Source organism: Syzygium oleosum, unplaced genomic scaffold (genome assembly GCF_021117445.2).
Source record: "Syzygium oleosum isolate NSW1041296 unplaced genomic scaffold, Sole_v2.1 Sole_v2.15, whole genome shotgun sequence".
NCBI classification, from domain to species: Eukaryota; Viridiplantae; Streptophyta; class Magnoliopsida; order Myrtales; family Myrtaceae; genus Syzygium; species Syzygium oleosum.
Window position 1 is genome coordinate 3,730,003 of NW_026607499.1, and position 19,297 is coordinate 3,749,299.

At 41.5% G+C, this 19,297-nt stretch overlaps 3 protein-coding genes across 3 annotated transcripts; all 3 read right to left on the reverse strand.

The window, feature by feature from the left end:
* Positions 1 to 37: 37 nt before the first annotated feature.
* LOC115689223 (peroxidase 20) lies at positions 38 to 2,709 on the reverse strand. The gene is made up of 4 exons (XM_030615215.2): positions 1,762 to 2,709; positions 1,288 to 1,479; positions 929 to 1,094; positions 38 to 611 (listed from the first exon to the last, which is right to left on the reverse strand). Exons 1-4 carry the CDS (start codon positions 2,035 to 2,037, stop codon positions 187 to 189), a joined length of 1,059 nt encoding a protein of 352 aa, XP_030471075.2. The 5' UTR covers positions 2,038 to 2,709; the 3' UTR covers positions 38 to 186.
* A 120-nt stretch (positions 2,710 to 2,829) lies between these two features.
* LOC115689224 (tobamovirus multiplication protein 2A-like) lies at positions 2,830 to 7,162 on the reverse strand. Its single transcript, XM_030615216.2, has 7 exons — positions 7,054 to 7,162; positions 6,386 to 6,700; positions 4,377 to 4,476; positions 4,065 to 4,145; positions 3,873 to 3,977; positions 3,570 to 3,788; positions 2,830 to 3,191 (listed from the first exon to the last, which is right to left on the reverse strand). Exons 2-7 carry the CDS (start codon positions 6,622 to 6,624, stop codon positions 3,084 to 3,086), a joined length of 852 nt encoding a protein of 283 aa, XP_030471076.1. The 5' UTR covers positions 6,625 to 6,700; positions 7,054 to 7,162; the 3' UTR covers positions 2,830 to 3,083.
* Positions 7,163 to 8,878: 1,716 nt separating this feature from the next.
* LOC115689220 (probable methyltransferase PMT14) lies at positions 8,879 to 15,005 on the reverse strand. The gene is made up of 7 exons (XM_030615212.2): positions 14,729 to 15,005; positions 12,442 to 13,110; positions 12,035 to 12,245; positions 11,426 to 11,708; positions 10,121 to 10,507; positions 9,848 to 9,925; positions 8,879 to 9,401 (listed from the first exon to the last, which is right to left on the reverse strand). The coding sequence occupies exons 2-7, from the start codon at positions 13,081 to 13,083 to the stop codon at positions 9,164 to 9,166; spliced, it is 1,839 nt and encodes a 612-aa protein (XP_030471072.1). The 5' UTR covers positions 13,084 to 13,110; positions 14,729 to 15,005; the 3' UTR covers positions 8,879 to 9,163.
* Between the last annotated feature and the right edge of the window lie 4,292 nt (positions 15,006 to 19,297).

The following is a 19,297-nucleotide window of genomic DNA, read 5'->3' on the forward strand; positions in this document are numbered from 1 at the left end:
CGAAAAATAAACGACAATAGCTCCACATGATGAGCGACAAAAATCTTAGACTAATTGCATTTGATTCGCTCAATGTCTTCTACGACAACTTTGTAGCGGAACATTGGCTAAATCTAATTTTTAGCGGAGACATGATTAAGCCGCAGGCGTAGTTGCATATAGCATCAGACTAAAATTTCTAGGAAATTAAGTGTTGATGAATCGGCATGTTCTCCTGATCTCTCCTTCACTTTCGGTGAGCACGTTGATGTTCCCCATCTTCACAACCGAGTTCGCAAAAGCACGGAAGAAAGCTTCTCTGTCCGAAGCGTAAGCCCAGACATGCCTCAAAATAACACCTTCTTGGTCTTCTTCGTCGACGAGGGCATTATCAGATGGTAGGAGACCCCTGCCTTGGAGGATGTTGAGGAAGTAGTGGTTGTCGAACTCGAAAGGCGTCACGTGATCAAGCGGTGCTAATCTATTGTCGCTTCCGGTCTCGGGGCATATGGACCGTAGGATGTCGTAGAAGGTGGTGTATCTCTGGAAATGATCATAGCGTCGTTCAGGGCTTTCCTCGTAAATCCCTTGCCTGAAGCTCAGGCATCGCGCTTTTCCCATCGTGTGACTACCTGCTTCCGCAGTTTTCGATGTACAACACTGTTAAACTTAACTAAGAAAAACATCGACCAAAAAAAAAAAAACTAAGAAAAACAAAAGGAGGAAGAAGGAACTTAATGGTATGCTTAAGTAAAAGTCATCGTATAACACATCTCTGGAGCTGTTTTTAACTTCTAGACAATTTTTGTGATGACATAGTCAACTTCTTTATAGGAGTAATTGATATGAATTTGTTGATGAGGCAAGATAATTAGAAACAGAGGATTACCCATCTTCTCCAACAGGAGACATATCATTCTTGAACTCAAAGAAAGTCTAGACACTTTACCTGATAAGGCAACCAAGTCTCCTTCATCCAGGCCATGTTGACTAAAGTTTTCAATTAGAGTGTCAAGGGAGGAATTTGGAGCAGGTATTAATTTGTTGGCTCCATCAAAGCTTGCCTTGAGCGAGTCTCTCCTGCCTAGCCGCACTTCCCACCTGGGCCCTCCTCTCTTTTTCACAGAGGAAAAGAATTTCTGTAAGTGTGTGATGCTGAGTGTGGAGATACTAGAAAAAGGTTGGGTTTAGAATGAGAATTTAGTCCATCAGAAATGGAAATCTTGATCGACCGACCCAAGATGCGAACATACAATGTGTCTTGCTACTTTAATTTTTCTAACCAGAAATAGCGTCCGAGTTACTTACCAGCTCGACTGCATCTCGAGCAACAATGGCTATAATATCGGCGCAGGAGACTGTGTATGGACACGCCTCTTCCAGATTATACTTTATCTCGTCAATCACCTCGAACCCACGCAAGGAGTTAAGGTTAGGCAACGCCTGCTTCTCGCTCACCATGCCATCAAAACTGTCTAGAAGCACTGATGCATCGCAGCCCTAATCCTCAAAAGAGTAGTACAAGATGTTAGCTTATAGAAAAGACTAATTACTTACCCCGCGAAAAGTTACAAGGACCGTCTCACGTTCTAGTTTGCTTAGGCAGATAGACTGATAGAAATCTCTAACGTCAATTTACGAAACATTTTCTAGTTGCTGTCTAGATGGTAACATTCAAGCACTGCAACTTCACAAATCAATAGGATATTGTAAATCATTTACACTGTTTCCCGAGAGGGGGTGTGAGAGAGAGAGAGACAGAGAGAGAGGTGTTCCTCTAACCATGACGAAACAGTCGTGAAAATGGAGACGTAGCAGAGAGGCCGCCATTCGGGGATCTCTATACACTGCGCGCCCGACAGTATGCCGCACGATTTCTTCCAACAGAGGGCACTTCTCTTGGTAGTAGCCAAGAACAAGAGCCCCATCACCACTGGAAGTGCCCACTCCAAACAAACTCAAAACTAGCAACACCCTCAAGAATACCCCCATTGCAACTGATCTCGGTGGATGAAAAACGAACGAATACGACCTCTCAAAGTCTAAAGTCAAACTCATTTCACTCCTGAGAGATTTTGTGGCAGAAAGGGAATGTTACAGAGGTATCCTATAGCTACGGGCAGTACAGAGCTCTGGCAACAGTGACAATGATGTTTTCATGTGGGTTCAAACCAACGCATCTTAAAGCAGTTCCCTTGGAGATCTTAATCAAAGTTTGATGCAACTGAATCCACCTACTTTTTTTTCTTTGGTCAAGGAATGCACCTTTAAAAAAAATAGAAGGAATCCATCTAATTAGTCTTCCTTTCTTTCTTAACTAATTTTACTCCCTGAGACGCAGGTCTAAACCAGAAAGAGTTCTTGCTGATGTCTAAGACTATGCATTAATCCACAGTATATTAGCTAAGAACCTGTTTTGCCATCATCAGGTCACGCCTAAAAGCTTGTGGTTATCATTGGAGATTAGGAATTCCATATATGCTAAAGTAATGGGTCATTAGACTATCAGGTTGCTGGCCAGCAATAGCAACTCCCATTTAAGATCTGACTCCTCTAACTAACCTGACCACATCAAGGTGGATGACAATCTCACTTGTGTGACATACATTATATTTGTTTCATTTGTAGTTTCGCCAATGCAGTTTGGTCCTGAGCTCAGCTGAAGATAACAGATATCCAAAATAAGGGTACCAAAAAAGACATGCTATAATATATGACTTACTGCTCTTATCTTCCACATGACACTTCTCTTTTCCCCTTTTTTGTGGCGTTTAAATTTAAAACGTTATCTTCTTGCACAGCAGTCTTCGATGAAAAAATTAAACCAGAGCCAAGATTGCAAAAATGAGATTAAGTACAAAAATTTGATTAAGCTCGTTAAAGTTGCCAAGTCCACGGCAAGAAAACTGTTTCGGAGTACATATCCTACGAGCAACACATGGTTACGCACGACCAAATGGGAAGAGGGGGAATAAACAGAACAGAGAGAAAAGGCTGCTACACATCCTCAACAAAGAGAAAACTGCTCCTCTGAGTTATGAACTTGAACGTGCGGTTGTCTAGGGTTCATCTCCCAAGACAAAACCCAAATCAATGTACCATTGTTACATAATAGAGCAGCGGCTCCTTTCTTCCGTTGGCTGCGTTGGCCCTTGCTGGAATCTGTTCGACTCAGTTGGATTGTATGTGAACTCAGCAGTATCCAGCCCATACTGGTCCGAGTGAAAGTTTCAAGAAGAGAAACATACATCAGAATTGGAGTAGAATATCAACATAAATACAAAGAGAGAAAGGCCACCAAAATAATATTTCAAGACCATTAGATGCACATAGCTGGACACCGGTACTCAGTCTAGTATGCTATTACATTCCCAATCTTCTTTAGGTCAATCGATTCATTCATGCATATGATCTTCCTTCTTCGGTGTCCTATACAAAAGAAATTTGGGCCAACAGTATTTGAAATCTAATACAATATAAGAGAACCAACCGTTTCCCTCATTTGAGTACTCCAAGCATAATTTCTGCACTATACAAAAGAAATTTGGGCCAACAGTATTTGTAATCTCATACAACATAAAAGGACCCACCTTTTCCCTCATTCGAGTACTCCAAGCATCATTTCTGCTTGTCCGCTGATCCAGGGCACCGGCCCCTGGAACGCCTGCAGCTGGCTGTGGCGGTGGCGGTGGCCGGCTCAGCAATGGCCGCTGGATCTGTTGTCGTGAGGCAATATACTCATCATCACTGTCATACTCAGCAGGTCTGTTTGCTGCCCTAACCATCAAAGCCAACAAGAAGACCAATGCCTGCAGTTGCATAAAGTCATTATCTTAAGAGCTGAATGTCCAGCACGCTGAAAGTGTTCTATGTAGTGTGTTCCCTACACATACCTCCAATACCACCACTCCAAGAGCCACCCATCTGACTATGGTCCAGTGCTCTTTCAGAAAATCATATATCATGTCAAAGTCTCCAGTTTTATCAGTAGGTAAATCCTATAGATATGTAATCGAATGATTAAAAGAGGAAACTAACATTATCCATCAATGAACTAAAGAAATCACGAACGATATAAACCCTACATCTTCCCAGGTTTTGTCGAAGTATATAAACGCAGCACACCCCAGCTCCACCAAGATCAACAAAATTACCAAGACTGAGTACTGCATCACTTAAGGAAACAACTGACTAGTCAAAAATAAAAGCCAACTGGGAAAAACACGGGAAAAGCCCAGTATTAACAATTTAGGCATAATGTTATGGTAAATTACGCTGTGGACTACCATCATCACGTACTATAAAACTGTAGCTTTCTCCCTGCCAAGAATTCATAAACTCATCGCCTATGCTAAGAGATATTTTGAATCAAGAAGACTCAATGAGAATGAGGATACACAAGTCAAACAGCAACCATTCCTAGTTACAGCTCCGGTACATCCAAAGCAAGATATGATGAAGAGGACCAATCCAACACCGATAAACAAGAATATGAACCTGCATCAATGTGTCAAAAAACAGAAAAAGAAAAATGATGAGACAATAGAATCATTAGGATGTTCCACAAGGTGATATGTGCAAAATCCAGCTCATCTTAAACAAGAGACCTCAGTAAAGAGTAGCATATGAACAATGAACAGGAACATCCCCCACTATCAATATTTTCTTCAACTACATAAAGATGCACTACATCAAAGGAGGAAAACACAAGTTGCGGAAACCCACCAAAATATCCAACAGTTAAGTCTTCTGGGCAGGGCTCAAGCAGGCTTGCCTAAGAGTAAAGAGAGGTTCCATGCAGATATGCATAATAGCGAAAAACTAGAAGCTGCCAACTCAGCATAAAATATTGAGCTAGGCTTAAGCATGATAAATTTTGCAAGTTATGGTCTCGGCAGGAAAAAGAAATAGAAAAGAACATCAATTAGGCTCAGCTTATCAGTTTAGCTAACTTAGGCACCATGACAAGTACAAGATAGGCATAACATGGCATTAGGCAAGATGATATGTTCAGGTACTATTCCCGTTGGACTTGAGCTTCCAACCAATGACTGCTTACACCCATTTGCAGAAAAATTATCTAGTATCAGAGCTGCAGTTTGAATCATTCTGCTCCACTAAAAGTTCTAAAAGGCGAATGCTCAGATGTTACTTTAGGCAATGAGCTAGTTTTACATTAGGTATACATAATAACCTCACATTCTATCTGTTACAGATATAGCCAAAGCGAGTTGATTGCAATGTCCAATTCAACTACCAAACTCAACTGACCACGTTTCATGCTCTGTTGCAATAAACTACCGACTACTCCAATCTCAATTACCCATAACAGTATTGAAGGCAATGAGAAAAGAGCTACCAAAGGCAGATTGCAGATGCCAGTTTAGGTTTTAAATGGCCAGCCATTTCTATTATCACTCTTACAATCAATTTACCCCACAAGTTTTCTCATAAGTGTCTATATCTCCTATGAACCTGAATGTTAAGATTCACACCAAAATCGATTATTATAAGGCTTAGCACTTGACTGCACAAACAAATCTTCCAGGCAGCAAATGAAGGTCGCCTCCAAAGCCGACCTTTTACAAAATTTCACATTGACTAGTAGATCTATGCATATGAGGTCCCCAACCTCCTCAAGGAAAGAGTATACACTGCTGCATTTTGATGCAGATCTGGTTATATTCATCAGTAGGATGTTGTTTTGCTGCATATGAGATGACTTGAAACCAAAACAGTCATCCCAACTTTCTTCAGCCAAATCTCATATAAAAAATTTTCCACCCCTGAAGCAGCACTACAACAATTCCACTAGGATTTTTTTACTTATAAGGCTTTTACTTATTCTTTTTTCTAATCTCACTGGACCACTGCAGCAGCATTTTCTAGTTGATATATAGCAATATTTTTACACTGGCAGAGTTTGGATTGTAGAATTCTCCAATTTTTTTAAAGTAATCTCCTTTCTCAGTAACTGCAACGGAACGAAAAGTGGTAGGAAGAGAAACAGCAAAACATGCCGTGTTATAAGGCCTGAAACTGCAAAAAGGTTGCTACAAGTAGCATTGATGACTGGTCGTCCTCTTTGATCATGAGCGACAACCAGTTTTTCTACTGATCAAAAGAAAAACAAATTTACCAGCAGTTCTTTGCCCTTCATGAATGGGCCAAAAATAGAAATCTCGCACCAAAAGATAATATATAGCAAAGGCAAAGAATCTCACTGCTGCAGGGCAGAATAAAACGTCCAATGCCAACCAAACCGACATAAAAGATGCGGAACTCAAGTTTTCGTTCCCCTACGTCCTCACGAGCCAAGCAGTATATGACTTCAATGTGAACTAAAAGATATCTAATCGGGTGAAGCCAAACAGCATCCACTCTGTGCAGAAATCAACATTCTTACCAAGCTTTGGGCAGATTATCGAAGATACTGGACGAGAGAGAGACCATCACGAGCAAGGGACGGCCGAGCTGCACCAACCCCTCATCAGCACCTACGGGCGAGTAACCGACGGCGTCACTGGACGATCTTTCGTACTCGACGAACAAGTAGATCCCATATCCCACCATCGCCAGACCAGCAAGCGTCAACAAGAAGTTCAAGAGCTTCAGCACGCATTCCATGCACCCCCGGCACGCCATTTCCAAAATAACTCCCCCTCCGATCACTTTTGAACCTCCCACCAAACACTATTCACCAACTAACCCAGCTAGCCCCCTGCAGCAAGCAAATCAATATTCACCCAAAGAACGAAAATTGAACTCCCCTGAGCTATTACCTAGAATACATGTCACTGCAGCTCACGCTCAAATCAACTTCTCTTTGCCTACACTTTCTCATCCCGAATGAATTCAACAACCCAAGAATTATGTTTCTTTCCCGCTTCGCGGGCTCAACCTGAACATGCTGTGCACGCGAATTTCAAGCACCGAATCGTCGATGGAACGACAAAAGCAACTGGGACACAAAGGAGCAACAACCACCGCCAGAGAACACACCGATATTCCACAGCTGACCAAAGAGTTTTAAGGATTGCAGAGAGGCATGAAATCGAACAATTGCAGTGTTACCTGATCGCCAGCCCCTTTCGGGTTTCCCTCGGATTCTGCAACTCAGAGAGAGAGAGAGCAGAAGGAGAAGGAGAAGGAGAAGGGGAAAGAAAGGTGATGACAACTTTTCAAGACAAGCTCAAAAGTTAAAAAACGAAAATAAAAATAACATATACTTTTTTATAATTTAAGAATAATGACACAAATAATATTGAGTTTTGGCCCAAAATATAACGCGGTCGCTGATCTTTTTATTTATTTACTATGGTCTCTAAACTATGGCTAATGTGTAATGTGATCCATGAACTTTTGATTCATGTTTAATATAGTCCCGGACTATATGAAAATGTTCAATATTACCCATAAAGTCGAATTAATGGAACATGAACCAAAAGTTTAGAGAGCACATTGAACAAATTAAAAATTTATGGATCGTATTTTATATTAGGGTAAAATTGAAGGATTACATTAAATAAATTAAAAACTCATAGATCATATTACATATCGAGCCAAATTTTAAGGATTATTTGTTTCATTATTTTTTTTTTAAAAAATTTATTTGCCATTTTGCAAGTTTTTCACGGCGCTCTTTGCAATGGGCTCCAACGCGTGTCCAAGCCACGTGGTGGGGAGATTATTTTTTTCCATTTTTTTTATTTTTTTATTTTCTTTTGTGAAAGCATAGATTGATGTATGCTACCCTAATAAATTCTCTAAAATTACGATTGGTCGGTCCCTGATAATGATAAAATATGTCCGACGAGATTAAAAAAAGCACAAGTCAAACTTACGACTTTGATTCGAGGGGCCTAATCCGGATTAGCGCTTTGATTACTTGATTATTAAAATACTCTAATTGCAGTCAGGTGATGCATCGACGTTGGATAACGATAAGTATGTTTTTTTTAATTTTAATTTCATTTTTTCTGTGTACGGCCGGAAAAAGGGAGGTGAAAAAAAAATTGGAGATCAGAAAGGTTGGGAAGGCCATGGCGGGGAATCCGACAACAGTAGTGGTAGCTCAGGACAGGACAGGACATCAACTAGTGTTCCAACTGTAAAGTGACCCTAAATCATGACTGCCCGCCGGTGATGGTCGGCCGGCGACCTCATGCGGTCTAAAGTTGTAAACGGTAAGAAAATTCGAAAAATATAAAAATATTGTTAAAATTATTCAACATTAGCATCGATTGTGCCACGTAGGATAGACAGTATCCATGTTAGCCATTTCCAGCTAAAATTGACCGAATGGATTATATTGACAAATCATCAAAAGGTTTAGGACTGAATTGGTACAATTAAAATATTTAAAACTAAATCGGTACAAGTGCAACTAATTTAGGATTTTATTGATACTTTTTCCCTAAAATGAGGCCTTGATCGCGCCCAGTTCGGCGTCTGGAATAAGCATTCCAAACACTAAGCCGACCCAAGGACCGAAGTCCGGTTCGAACTTTAGAACTTGAGAGAGAGAGAGAGAGAGAGAGAGAGAGAACGACGCGATTCGACTGGCTTCTATAAGTTATAAACTTTACATTGACAAATCGTCAAAAAGTTTATGACTGAATTAGTACAAATGAAAAGTTGAGAACTGAATCGGTACAGGTACAATAAATTGAGGATTTTAATGGTACTTCTTCCCTAAAACGAGGCCCTGATCACGCCTAGTTCAGCATCTGGATTAAGCATTCAAAAGCTAAGCCAACCCAAGTACCGAAGTTCAGTTCGAACTTAAGAACTTATGAGAGAGAACGACGCGATTCGATCGGCTTCTGATGAGTTGGGATAGTCGCGAATGGATCTCGAAACCTTAGAGCAAGCCGAGTAGCGAGTTCGATATGGGCAGTAGCGCAACGACTGATCGAGGAATTTTCATTATGATCAATACACAGGTTCGGCGTAATTCGGGTGACACTGATTATTTTGGCAGTGTGAAAGCTATTTTTTGGGTTTTCCCCTTGCAAATCCTCCTAAGAAACCCAAACAAAATGTGCTAAACAGAATGAACTATGACAGAACACTTGCAGCATCACCATATGATAGAGACTTGCATCTCTGCTAATGGCCCTGCTTAAATCCAAAGGGGGGCTTTGACTTCCATTGAAACCCGCGAAAAGAATGTGTGAGATCTTTATGCGTCGTCGGACGTGCTGTTGCCGCTGCTGCCGACCCAATACTGTTTGACCCCGACCAATATCTTCTCAGGCACGAGGGGACCGTCCTCGTGATCCACCAACTTGATATCCCATCTCATTCCTATGGCGATCTTCCTGACCTCGTTCATCGTATCGACTTCGTCCCGCAGGAGGATTGCACCCTCAGGCCGCAGTATGCGGTCCATCTCCAGAAGAATGTCCTCGAACTTGCACCTGGCGATATTTTAAGTTTGATATCAGGGGACGGTGGTACAAAAACATTTGCGGCGGATAAACTAATTGACTTGATGCGGATGCCACATCCACAGAAGAAAACGAGAAAGAAATTACTCAAATTTGACGGCACGTTTAGTCATTTACTATCTGGAATAAGTCAACTCTGTGATAGCAAGTATGCAAACTGAATCTTAAGAAAGGCCTACTAAGTTCTGAGCTCTGTTAATTACGGTTTCGCATTGCACTGTAAAAGTTTTGATGCTAAGCTTGAAGAATAAGGTCCCTGTCCAAGTCCAATGCTAGCAGGTAAAAACTTTTTACGCCGCGAAAGTCAGTGTCCACAACTACAAATAAAATAAACCGACCTGAATCCTTTTTAGCTATGGAAGTTCCTAAACACTGACCAGAGGATTAATAATGGGGAGCAGAAGGAGAAGACTTACTTGCCCTTGTACAAGCTAAAGAGTCCGCTGGCATGAATTAGATCGTATGTCCTCGGGTAAGTAGAGAATCCTTCACACCTGAAACCATATGAAAGTTCATCTCAAATCCGACAAAGAGGTACTCGAGGGCATAGCAGTGTTGCTCACGAGGTTTATGTTTCAGTTAATATTAAAGAAATGAAAGAACTTTTGCATAAAGAAACCAAACAAGTTTGCCCATGGGATTTGATCAGAGTAAGATCTGACAGGTCCTTGCGCTAATCAAATACTCACCAATCATGGTAACTGCCTATCAGGCCCCTCTCGTAGATGACACCTAGCGAGTTCTTCGCAATGTTTGGCACGACATTCATAACCCATAGTTTTGGCGATTCGAGTGCTGCTGCGAATCCACCGAGGCCTGCATTCATGTCCATCACATTGCGATATCTCATGGAGCCAATCAATCTATTGAACCGCTTATAGCTACTGACATGCTTTCTCCAGATCTTATTGTCCTCATCGTATAGGTCGGCCGTGACTCCTGGAACAGACCCTTTAGCTATTCGAGGCGGGACGGCATTAAGCCTGGCCGGGAACTTCTTCAATTCCCCTCCTGCCACTTCTTTCGAACTTGCTACCTTAGGGAAAGGAGTGACACACGACTCCATTTTCTCATACCTGACGTGCACCAAAATGATGTGTTGAGATTATAAAGTTCAGAATGTCTAGAAGTTTGGACATAGGCCCCGTTTGGTTCAGCATTGGGAATGGCCAAATGAGCATTCCCAAAATGCTGAACCAAACGGTTCAGCATTGGAGTTCCAAATGCTCATTTGGTAGCATTTGGAATGCTGACTGTTCCCCAAAAAAAAAAAAAATTCTTCTTCAGCAAAGCGTGGCCGGCTAGGGCGGCCGGCGAGGGGCCGGCGCGCGCCGGCGAGGTCGCGCGACCTCGGCGACGGCCGCCTGGGGTCGCTCGACCCAGGCCGTCGCCGCCTGGGTTCGCGCGACCTCAGGCGACGGCCACCTGGGGTCGCGCGACCCTCGCCGCCTGGGTCGCGCGACCTCAGGCCTCCAACGACGACGGCCACCGGCGCCAGATCTGGCTCGCTGGCGGCCGTAGCTCTTCGCCGGAGCCGGCAAAGGGTACTTTTAAAAATAATAATAAAAAAAAAGCTCCCAAAGCCCATTTGTAAAAAGAAATAACCAAACATAATTGCATTTCCCCAAATGGCTTTTAAATAATTTTTTACCAAACGCCATTTGCATTTTTTCAAGTGCCTTTCACCTAAAGGTATTTGCATTTCCCAAATGAGCATTCTAAAAGCCGAACCAAACGGGCCCATACTGAAAACAAAGTCTCTGTGGGAGTTTATAACAAACATCTACTCTTCTAAACCTACCCCACCACCATAACAACCTGCTGAACCATTCACGTTGTGGACTAACTTGTCAAATTGCTTTCCAACATTGAGTGCTTTAGCAAAAGTAACATGATTTGAGCTGTCCAAAGAGTCTCTCTCTCTCATATGTGCTTGTGCACCCCTAAAGGTTGACTGATTATAAGATTTTAAAGGATGTGTATTGAAGACTAACCAGACATCATCGGCATCTTTAGTCTGGCATATGGGGGCATCTTTTCTTTGGCAAGATCGGTCATTTACTTTTTTCCTCCAGATGGCGAGGTCTCCTTTCTCGTACTTCTTCTCCCAGCACAATTGTTCGGCCAGCTCTTCTATCTTTCTTTGCTCTGCCTGAAGCTCCTTCTTAGGGCGCTTCCATGTCTGGTAGTACGTCTTCCAATTGATGGGAGGGCCAGACAAGATCCAGTATCCACCGGGCCTGAGGACTCTATCGACTTCCATCAGATATGTGCCCTCTATCATGTAGAAAATGTCATAAAATCGGTAACTCATCAAAAAGAATTGTGAGAAAAGCCCATGTCCAACTCAAGCTTCTTTGAGGCAAAATCGACTGGCAATCGATTCTTATCTTATGTACAAAGCAACAATAAAACTCAAACAACACAGCCTGGTACTATTGCAACGCTCACACAATATATATCATATCCTTAACACACCAATTATTTGGAAAAACATGTGAGCAAACATAAGTGGACAGTGACCAGCTATCATACATTTATTGTTCAGCAGATCACAGACCCAATATGACTATGGTTTGCCATAGAGTAATACTCACACTTACCATTAGCAGCCCATGGAATTAAGCAACGAGAGCACTGAGCCATATCGAAAGCTCTTGATGGGTATGGAAGACGTATACTTCCAAGGACACCAATAACAGCAGGCACTCCTCTCTCCAACGCAAACTGCACCTGCGCTTCGTGGTTGTCTCTTGGTGCAAAAGACATGGCCAATACATTTCTTTTCAGCAGGTATGCACCCCAGCTCGCCACCTGCATTATATTCTCTCTCAATGATGGAGCAATGAAGCTAGACTAGCAGAACTCATACAGATGAAGGCAGATGGAACAAAGACAGTGCAGAGGAAAAAAGAGATGTATTAAGTTGTCTTCAACAAATTAAGCTTGCGTGAGACACCCTGGACAAGCCCCAAAACCGAAGCAAAAAGACTAAAGTCACGAAACTTACTCCACAACCAGTGTCAAGAGCTGTCCTCACAGAACCGTCAGCTATTGGTATGACTGAAGCAAGTTCATCAATATAAGCATCTGCTCCCTGAGGAAACATTGTACCGCCACCCGGAAACTTGAACACATCACCCTTGAACTGCACCCAGTTCTGGACAGCCTTTTCAACCGTCAAGTGTTTGTAAGGCACATTAGCATAGTGGGCATAGTCTCGGCTTTTTGGCCAGGGAAATGGAGTCTTATAACCTTTAGGAGCGGGGACAAGACAGCGCAATTTTTCATCATCTGGAGGACAATGTCTTTCCCTGTATATCATATTCTCTCTAGGGAACATCATTGCCCTGTCCTGTTCTTGACAAGGAGTATAATCAGTATATTTAACATCACAAGGCTCAAACACTTGAATCTTTTGCTCGGGAGGTTCAGTGATCTCGACATCATTGTGATGCGTCTCAAAGTTCAGGTTTGTGAAGACATTGCAATCAGTATGCTTAGTAATTTCGAGAGCTATGCTATCTCCTTTACCAAAGCCACTCTTTTGCCATGTTCCCAACAAGTAGAAACAACAACACAGACCGAGGGCAACAAAGATGGACACTGGTCTTCGTGTTCTGTAGCCTGAGAGATTGTTCTTGATCGCCATTCCGTTCAAGCAGTAGTCTCGAGCTCACTGTACAGTAAAAGCAGGGTTAATGAAGTTATTACTGAGCACATAACAAAAAGGAAAGAAAATCAAAGGCATGCATACTTAAACCCGCATCCGTAGTATCGGGCATAATCGAAATAATGCAACTTGCTTGAGCTTATGCGAAGCAGAAAATTAACCATGCTTCTGATGCTTGAGACATAATACAACAATCATTGCCAAAAAGATACGGATGCCAAGAATTAAGGGGGCAAGCACAATGGCATGAGTAGTGCAAACAACCAATACTCTTCGTATTTTTAGTCATTTCTATTAAAGAAGAAAAGATCTACTGGAGATGATTAAATAGTCATGGTTTTAGCACTGCAATGAAGCTCTGGGAACCCATAGCCGGGGGCAGGTGGGTAAGGATTAAACCCATGGGACTTGTTTTGACCCATTTCTATGCAATGCATATAAACCCGACCCAACCCTTACCCAACACATACCTAACCGACCCATATTGCTAAAACACTTCCATATACAACCCGATCTAGGAAAACTCATTTCCAAACTGAGGTGAGAGAACGGAGTGAGTAAGCGCAAGATCGAGTGAGAGCGAGAGAGAATGAAGAGAGAGTCATAAAGATGGGTTGGGTCTAAGTAAGTTGTAAACCCATTTAACACCCATATTATGTTTAAACCCATTTATGACTCATTTGCTGAATATAACTAACCCATATAACAACTCAGCCCTTCATATGTGAGTTAAGAGATGCGTTTATGACCCATTTTGACAGGTCTATGACTAACCTTTAAACTAGCGGGGACCGCAGCCTCTATCAACATATCCAGCATATCACACAAATTGTCCAAATACCCAAGTTGGTAAAACAGGATTTGCCATTCAACAAGCACTTTGCTTATTAACTGTATTAAATGGTGGAAATTTCCTGAGCACCTATCGTTCTGAAACAAGTTTTTTTAAATCTTAGATCACAAGTCTTGAGAAGATCCGATGCTTGCTCGTAGATTTCGATTAGATACTGATGCATCTGACAGTTGTGGCAATTTGTAAATCCCAGCACCAGCATTGACTGAACCAACTCCTCAAAAACACACACCGAGTTGCTTTGCTTCGCATATGTATGTACATGATTGTCCAATTCATGAATCTCACATAAATGGAGATACTTTCAAGATCTGCTCATCGGAAATGTATATAAATGAAGCACGCCAAGACCGGCAAAACAATACTGGGCATGAAATGATTAAATTGCAACAGGCATTCTCTTGGAACAAGTATGGATATCCTTTACTCCGGGGCACAGAACTCGACTCTATTGGAATTGCAAGGCAGAAACATGACCACTTCTTTATGCAACCCTACGCAAAGCACGCAGTCCTGAAGAGGATCATAACATCTAAGCAAGAACAAAAACATCTAAAAAAAGCCAACTTTCAAGAACAAACGCGCGGTCATATTGAAGGGACAAGAAAACTCATCGCTCCACCCAACTGGAAAGAGCAGACAACCCCACAAAAATGCAGGGAAAAGATCACCCATCACGAAGAATGAAGTGAAAAAAGACAACAAGGATCAGCCCAGCCAATCTTCCCACTCAACACAAGACCTTTCTGCGAAAAAACAAGAAGTGGGTACCTTACAAACCAACTGGGTCAAGCACAGGCAAGTAAAAGCGACCGCTCCTTGTTGCCAGAGCTCTAGATCTCCATGGGAATCGAAGGGTGCTGAGCAACCAGTGAGGGAGTGAGCTGGAGAGAGAGACAGGGACAGTGTGAAAAGGAGGGAGAATGATTAAGGGCCACGAACGACAGTGCGGAACCGTATGGTTATTTTTATAGAAAAAGGTCGAATTTTTAGAAGTGGGGATGAAAGCGGATTTGCTGGTGAGTAGATTTGAAACTTTTTAACGACCAGGGAATATCGAAGGTGGATGATGATGATGAGATTTGAGACCAAACCAAGACTCTTTTCTGAGCTATCCGCTGTTGAAAATGATAAAACAAGAGAATCATTTATTTATTTGTAAGAGAGAGAGAGAGAGGACAAGATCCAGTGCATCGAGAGGTAACGAAGAGATCTTGTGACAGAATGTGATGAACTTATCTAAAAACTAGTTACCGTGAATTTAAATCAACCTAATCTTTACGCGCTAGGATTAATAAGCAAAACTTGGGCTCGGGGCGAGAAATTAAGATGGCGGGGCTTTAGATCCGCGACAACCCGCGACAATTAGCCTCGCTTTAGGCAGTTTGCGGCACTTAAAATATGCCAAACTAGATTGGCAATGGGCAAATGCACGCCCATCCCTGGGGGCTTTTTCATATAGCAAGGGAAGGATGTGTTGGAAAAGAGCAGAAGGACCCCGAACATTTAAAGCCATTTTAGATCGTAAAATTTCTCTTTCCACTTCGGTCGCTCTCCTTTGGGGTTTGTCAAGCGATGGATCATTGATGTTGATGATGCCGGCAATAGCAATAGCAAATGGGGCAAATCTCCGTCGCGTCACTTGCCGACACTCTAGCGCTTCTCCATTTGCCCCCATGCCCATCTTTCACCAATGACAATCCTCACCCTGAGTCACCCTCATTCTTCATTGACAATCCTCAAGTAAAAGGTCTCTCGGTAGTATTGAATTTGAAGTTCTTGTCACGGGGTGCGTGCACATCTCGACCGCAACCGTGGGCCCCCGCCATCGAGATCTCGATTTTTTTCCCGTTCTTATCGTCGAGATATCTGGTGTCTGATGTTGGGATATGGTTCATACTCCCTATAGACTGAAATGCACGAGGGTTTTGCTCCTTAGTGAGTGGGTGGAGGTTCGAGGGCCTTGCGACGATGTCAGAAGGTTTTTATAGTTTTAGCCCATATTTTATTAATAGTTTGGGCGTGGTAGTGCTTCGATCTCGCACTCGCAATTGAGTGACCACCGGATCATATGAGTGCGCGCTTTTTTGAGAGCGACCGCTGGAGAACGTGCAAGTTCAGCGATTTGAACCAAGGCCTCTCAGCTTGCCATCAATTTCTTGATTTTTTTTTATCTGGGATAGACAATCTCCTTGTAATCCTGCTGTGTTAGAGAGAGAGAGGAGAGAGAGTGTGTGTGTTTAAACAAGGACTTGAGATGTGGAAACTGCATGTGCACCATTAATGGAGAAGTATAAGGCTGCGCATGACAACTTGCCAAACAGTGTTTGATTCTGTTCTTTTGTTCCCAGAATCAGTTTGGGAACAGAAATGTGTTTGTTTAATTTTTTGATTTTGGGCACAATTTTGTCAAAAATTGTTCTCAGAATCAGTTTTCAAGAATAAAAAAAAAGCGGCTTCTTGATTCTGGGAATAATTTTGAGAATCAATTTTTTTTTCTTCTTCCTTTTCTTGGTTTTTAATGTAGCTTCTATTGTCTGGCCCGAGGACCGCCCTCGCCGGATCTAACGAGAATAAAATATTTTAATAAAAAATATTTTACCTGCTATGGCTGGCGACCAGGCCATGGCCAAAAAAAAGAAAAATATATATTTTTAATAAAAAATATTATTAATAAAAAAAATATTTTACCTACCATGGCCGGTGACCAGGCCATGGCAAAAAAAGAAAAAAAATATATTTTTAATAAAAATAATTTAATAAAAAATATTATTATTAAAAAAAATATTTTACCGGCCATGGCCAAAAACAAATAAAAATGTATATTTTTAATAAAAATATTTTAATAAAAAATATTATTAATAAAAAAAATATTTTACAGGCCATGGCCAAAAAAAAGAAAAATATATATTTTTAATAAAAATATTTTAATAAAAAAATATTTTACCAGCCATGGCCGACGACCAGGCCATGGCAAAAAAAAATAAAAATATATATTTTTAATAAAAAAATTATTAATAAAAAAAATATTTTACCGGCCATGACCGGCGACCAGGCCATGGCCCAAAAAAAATAAAAATGTATATTTTTAATAAAAAAATTTATTAATAAAAAAATATTTTACCGGCTATGGCCGGCAACCAGGCCATGGCCAAAAAAAATAAAAATATATATTTTTACTAAAAAATATTATTAATAAAAAAATATTTTACGATCATGGCGGCGACTGTGCCATGGCCAAAAAAAAAGAAAAATACTTTTAATAAAAATATTATTAATAAAAAAATATTTTAGGTCATGGCGCGACGAGAGGGCCATGGCCAAGAAGGAGGAAAAGAAAAAAAGAAAAGAAAAAAAAGAAAGAAATATTAAAATATTTAAAAATATTATTAATAAAAAGAAATTTTGTGACGTTACCAAACGCATTTACGTTCTTTTTCTATTCCAGGGATGGAATTTTGGGCCGTTAACAAACGCCTTAAAATGCTCGAGAATCAATTAGGCACGAGAATAAAAAAGAATCATTTCTGAGCAGAATCTGTTCCCGGACACAGAATCATTGTCATGCGCAGCCTAAGTGACATTGAAGTGTAAAATGGGCCCCCATTTTTCCATCAATGGAAAGGATCGGATCTTTGCCTTGAAGTTGTAACCCGACCCATTTGTCACACGGGCCGGGTCCTCCCAACCCTTTTTTTTTCAGTGGCCATCGACCACGGATAAGTAGCCCAATGACTACTAATCCAATCGCCGTTGGGCTATACCATTCATGAGTCCAGATTGTGCCCAAGAAATTTTTAGAAAAGAAGGCCCGGTAAGAAATGGACCGGGCTGGCCAGTCTCGGCCCACTAAGAAAATGGGCTGAGCAGGCCTGTCATGGCCCATTAAGAATATAGGCCGAGTCGGCCCGACCCATTTGAAATCCCCAAGTAAAGTGGCAATAAGTATGTACACTCCAAGAGTTATCTATGCGCTTGGTAGTCCGGATAGGATAAAAAATATTATATCTGGTGTTTGGTGACGTCCTCTGAACTGGATATACTTGGATAAAATACCGGATAAAAAATTCAGGCTTTGGGGTCGAATAAACCCGGATTGGATAATTTTTTGTCAAAAAATAATTTAACAATCTTCCTCCAACGACAGAGGAATGGAGTAATGCATTTGGCTTCGCTGGCCACCGCACGAGAGCCACCTCCACGACAGCTGATCATCACCACTTTTGACCATATGCAATCGTTTTTGCCTCCGTCGAGCTGATCATGCTCCGACGACTAAGGGAGAAAAGGAGAATTTATACGTCATATGGCCATCATTATCGAAGAACTCGAATCCTTGCATGATCAGTACGGTCGAAGGATCTCGTTGTCCACAACAGAGGCGTGTCCGCCTTCATTACTCGTTGCCCCAGTGCCATCCACCGTTGGATCTTTGTCCACCTCCTTTGCGCCTCTGACTACCCCAGATCATTGGCTTCAATGTCAAATGGCACTTGAGCTTTGTGCACTACGTCCAACACCGGCTCATCTTTGGCTTTGATACAGTGAAGCTCATTGAGGAATAGGGTCCGAAGGTGGAGATGGCGTTGGATCTGGCGAAAATGAAAGAGACGAATCGAAGGGAGCTAGAGAGAACGGCTTTGAGATGCGAGTGAGGGAACTCAAGTGGTGAGATTTGGATATCACGGGAGATAGTACCGGGCAAGTGAGATTTTCATTGATTTTTATTCTATCTTGGATTACACCAAATATGAATGAGGTTTTCTACAATCTGGAGAATATTTGGAGGAATTCTAATCCGATCTTATCCTATTCTATCTCAATTCAAATCTGGATGACCAAACGTAGCCTAAGAGAATAAGCCGTTGATTGCAATATGACAATGACAAATTTCGTTTTCGATTCGTAATTTCTCCCCTTCATAATAACGTAGAGAGATGCATTCGTCGCTTATGGATTCAATGTTATATGAAGAATTCTACTACTTTTATTCTCGTAGATTCACGCTCTATATTGCCTAAATTTTATCCACGTCGTCTTCCAATGTTGCCTCTATTGGTTGAATTATGCCACACGTCCACGTGGGCATCTTCATTGGCGTTGGTCAGCGTCCATGTCGATTGAATTTTGGTTTGATTTGGTGTTGAAGAGACTATAGCCCGTTTGGTTCGACTTTAAGAGAATGCCTTTGGGGAATGCAAATATCTTGGGCTAAATGGATTTTTCGAAATGCAAATAGTATTTGGTAAGTGTTTTTTAAAATCACATTTGAAAGTAAGTTTGGCCTAAACACCGTTTGGTAAAAACTATATTTTGTAAAGGACTTTTGCTAATATTTTT